Genomic DNA, 4,437 nt, shown 5'->3' on the forward strand with positions numbered 1-4,437 from the left:
CAATACAAAGACCTCTAGAGCATACATACAAATAAAAAAATAAACTCTGCATATGAACTGCGCCATGAGTGTTCTTACAGGAAACAGCACATGATGTGTTTTACCACTGAACGAGGAACTGATGTCAACCACAATACATCTGCTGGTTTTAAGTCAGCCTCACTGCGCACTGAGATAGACGGAGAGACGGATAGATAGACGGACAAACGAGTAGATAGAGACAGACAGAGACAAAAAAGACACCAAAAGAGAGAAGAGGCGTCAGATCAGAATGTCTGGGATCGGATGGATTCAACTGCTGTTATGTCTGCTGCTTGGAGTTGACAACACCCACCTACTCATCCTCTACAGAAACTCTGGAGATACTGTCAATATACCATCAAAGAACAGGTTACCTGATGATCCTGGCTGTCCTTCAACTAAGTGGGTTTATTTTGGAAAAGATTCACGGCATCTTGATTATCTTGATACTGTGGCTGAGTGTGGTTTGATTCAAGAAAGTGAATTAAACTCATCTAAAGCAGACAGAATGTGTTTAGAGTATAACTGCTCTCTGACTATTAAAGATATCACAGCTGAAGATGTTGGTGTTTATAAAGTAAGACAGTTTAAAAATGGAACAGGACAAGTTCAGAAGTTTGAGCTGTTTGTGCTGGAAGTGAGTGACATCACCAGAGGAAACAATGGGACACAACAGACAGTCAATTGCTCTCTGTTTCTATTGAACGCATTCTGTGGATTTTACACTGTGAGTTGGCTGAATGAAGAAGGAACCATGATAAACTCCAGTTCTCGATGTTCTACCACTCTGACCATCAACACACATGACATGACAGAGAAGTTCAGATGTCAGGTGACTGTCGACAAAGAAGTGAGGACCTTCATTGACTTCCTACAAGGTAGGGGAGATTTACAGTATATCTGATATAGTGTTACAACTGACTCCACAATATATTACTATTATTATTATTATTATATTATCTATCGATCGCTCACTGTCACAGTATACCTGAATTAAATTAACTATGAAAGAAAATGTCAAACAGCCACGTGTGAAAGTGACATGAACTCAGAAATCTTAAGGGAATTCAACAAAGAAACATGTCTTTTTAATTGTTCTGACAGCTGACATCACCACAGCCTCTGGTCTGACAGCGTTCATCATCAAAGTTACAGTCATACTGCTGGTTGTGTTGCTGCAGTTCATTGCCCAGTATCATTTCTGGAAGTGGATGGTAAATATGTGTCTTTATTCAATACAAGACTGAAATGTACATGAACTCATTAGACTGTTGAGACACATCTGATCCACTAAGTTAAATGCGGGTGCTGCTGTGTTTCTCCAGGCCACCAGAGGGCAGAATGCAGGAGCGGAGAACATCGAGATGGATTACGTCAACATTGCTGGTTCCAGAGCTGAAGCCAGGAGGAAGAGACAGGAGACCAGGACATAGAGGTGGATCTGCAATGATCTCATCCCACATACATCACATTTTACATCACCTCACAATCCATCAAATGTTACATCATCATCACATCGTTAGCCTCATAGCATAATTTCCTAACTCATATTTTTTACGTTTTCAGGAGAGACAAAAACAAATCACTTTCTGTCTAAGCACCTAGATGACTTAGGCAGAAAGGCACAATGCTGCAGCAGTGTTAGGAGAGTAGAGCTAGACAAAAATGGCAATTTGACCCAAAGGTTAGTTAGGCAATTATGCTCTGAGGCTAACAACATGTTACATCATCACATTTTACATCACCTCAGTCCAGGTCTGAATATGTATAGAACATCACTGAAACCGAACATCAAACCTGGAACATATCATTGTTAATAATAATAATAATAATCTTTATTTATAGAGCACCTTTCAGACATAAATGCAGTTCAAAGTGCTTTACATCCAGGTTAAAAAAACACAAGTTAAACAAAACAATAAGTTAAAATCTAGACAAGAGAAAAAATACAAAACAGTGAAAAAGTGTGTGTGGGGTGGGGGGACAGATTAAAAGGAGATCAGTTAAAAGCAAGATCATAGAAATGGGTTATTCACTGAGAGCCCTAGTAAGGAGCCTAAATGGGAGTCTAATTGAAAGTTCAAAAGAGGATGTTGTGCACATACTGTTGTCACGCCTCAATAACCCTTCAGGGATTAATAAAGTATCTCTCATCTCATCTCATCTCATGGGCGCAGGACAGGATAAGCAACAGTTTAAAAAAAAATATTTAACAAGCAAAAAAGCACAATATTTGGGCCAAACAATTTGGGGCGAAACGTCGTTGGACGTGATGTACTTTTGCAAGCAACAGAGCAAAGCTGTCGTGCAGTCTAATTGAAAGCTTAATTGGTAAGACTAATTGGGAGCCTAATTGGGGATGGTCATAATATGTCATCACAAACAAGTATCTTTTATAAAAGGGGATGCAATTTGACATCGAAACCACCTAATAAGTAGGTACAGTGGTCTGGTTAAAAGGAGACCAGCTCAGAAGTAAGTAGAGTGGGGCTGTCATTCGGGGCAGCAGAGTTTGCTGTTGGTTTGAACTGGTCAACATGGGTTATCTGACCTAGGTCTGACCTAGGTCAATGACCTTGGTCACCACCCAGGTTATTCCCAGGTCCAACAGAGGTGACAGAGGGAAGCATTGTCTCTTGACGAGGGAGATGACATTAATGCTATTTAATTGACTTCATAAATTATCATTGGGCGCTCGGGTGGTGCAGTGATAAAGTAGCTGCCAACCACAGTGGAGTCTAGGGGTTCAAATCCACCTCGGTGCATCCGGCTTTGTCGAGCGTCTATACAAACACAATTGGCCCGTGTTCCGGGAGGGTGATATGTGTCACTGCACGCACTCCTATGGGCTGGGGGCGGAGCCTGTCATCAGGGAGTGATGGGTGGGAGGAGTAGGACGGTGGCTCTACGTCCTCCCGGTGGGGGCTCCTCACTGGCATATGAGCCAGTAGAAATGTGTGCGGGGAGGAATACATTGACATATGGTAACTCGATTTGGGATTACAAACCTAGGCAATTGGCACTGGGTGAAAAAATGGGTTACAAAAATTGTGGGATAAAAAATATGAAAAATAAAAAAACATCTGAGATACAGAAGTATTGATCTGCTTGGCTTTTAACAGCTTTCTATTGATAGAATAGAACTTGAGTTTTTAATTATTTCACATTATTATTCAAATATACGCTTCTTATGTTTTAGCTGATTTACTCAAGCACTGCTTTGGATTTATCAGCCTGATCACCAGAGAAAACTGTCACTTTATGTTTCTGCAAATCATTTATTTTGTTTAACTCCAAAAACATTGTGTGGCAACATTTGTACGTGCGGATTCCATGTTGAATCAATCCTAGATTTGTATTTTATTTTATGTACATTATAACTAAGAATGTAGTTTGATCTAGTCAAACGCCTCGCTCTGTGGCACCTCATGGGGCTCCAGCGTGTTGCAATGGTGTATCAGTGGTTTGAATAAATGTACAGCTGTAATGTTTCTTCTCTGGCGATTAGGTTGGATTTCATATAAGTTCTGTTCATAAACTATATTGTATTTTTGTATTGTTATTTTTTAGATCAGTTATTCCCAACCTAAGGGCCAGCAGGGCCTACACTGGTGGGCCCCCAAATCAATGACAAAGCTCTAAGAATGTTATATTAATATAACATTCATATAAAAAGTTATATTAGAAACGTGTCATGGTAATTCTTTCTTTAGAACAAAAAATAAACTGGCACATCCGCTGGACGGCAGGTCCCGGACCAACAGTGGAACAAGGCAGGGGGGGGAAAAAGTCTGTACAATTTGACTTTTCAAAAGTTTCCAATCAAGGCTTTATTGACTAACGTTTCAACACACAGTCTTCTTCAGAAAGATTCTGATTCTGAAGAAGACTGTGTTCAATTCAATCTTTATTTCTGACCCAGGAGGATCCATATCACAAGAATACAACATGTCATGTCTTAATGTGTTGACACGTTAATCAATAAAGCCTTGATTGGAAGCTTTGGGAAAGTCAAATTGTGCAGACTTCTATTTTTGAACCTTGGAAAATGTGTCATAATAACTGTGATACCGATGTCTAGGAACTTGAGGTATACTTCAATGGTTATGTTGATCCAAGTTGATCCATGTGTTCATCAAAATGACACTTGATTTGATAATAAACATGTCCTGAGAACTCACTGACTGTTGGCCGTGTTAAGTGGTCAGATGGGTGGGCCGCAAAAGCTTTATAGATTTTCAATCTGATCCAGAAAAGGTTTGGGAACCACTGTTTTAGATGGTCTATGAGCTCAGTTAAAGCTGCAATCTGTACGTTTTATTGTGCTACCTGGGACTTGAACCTGGATCTCCCATGTTGGAGACCAAACATCTACCACACAGCCAAGGGGTGTTTATGAGCTTCAGGCAGAACTAG

General features: G+C 40.2%; 1 protein-coding gene across 1 annotated transcript; it reads left to right on the forward strand.

The window, feature by feature from the left end:
- Positions 1–363: 363 nt before the first annotated feature.
- Positions 364–1,542, forward strand: LOC308081051 (uncharacterized protein). Its single transcript, XM_080457455.1, has 3 exons — positions 364–899; positions 1,126–1,235; positions 1,347–1,542. The coding sequence occupies exons 1-3, from the start codon at positions 530–532 to the stop codon at positions 1,452–1,454; spliced, it is 588 nt and encodes a 195-aa protein (XP_080313581.1). The 5' UTR covers positions 364–529; the 3' UTR covers positions 1,455–1,542.
- Positions 1,543–4,437: the final 2,895 nt, after the last annotated feature.

The sequence above is a fragment of the Gymnoscopelus braueri genome (genome assembly GCF_963280865.1).
Source record: "Gymnoscopelus braueri genome assembly, contig: SCAFFOLD_48, whole genome shotgun sequence".
NCBI classification, from domain to species: Eukaryota; Metazoa; Chordata; class Actinopteri; order Myctophiformes; family Myctophidae; genus Gymnoscopelus; species Gymnoscopelus braueri.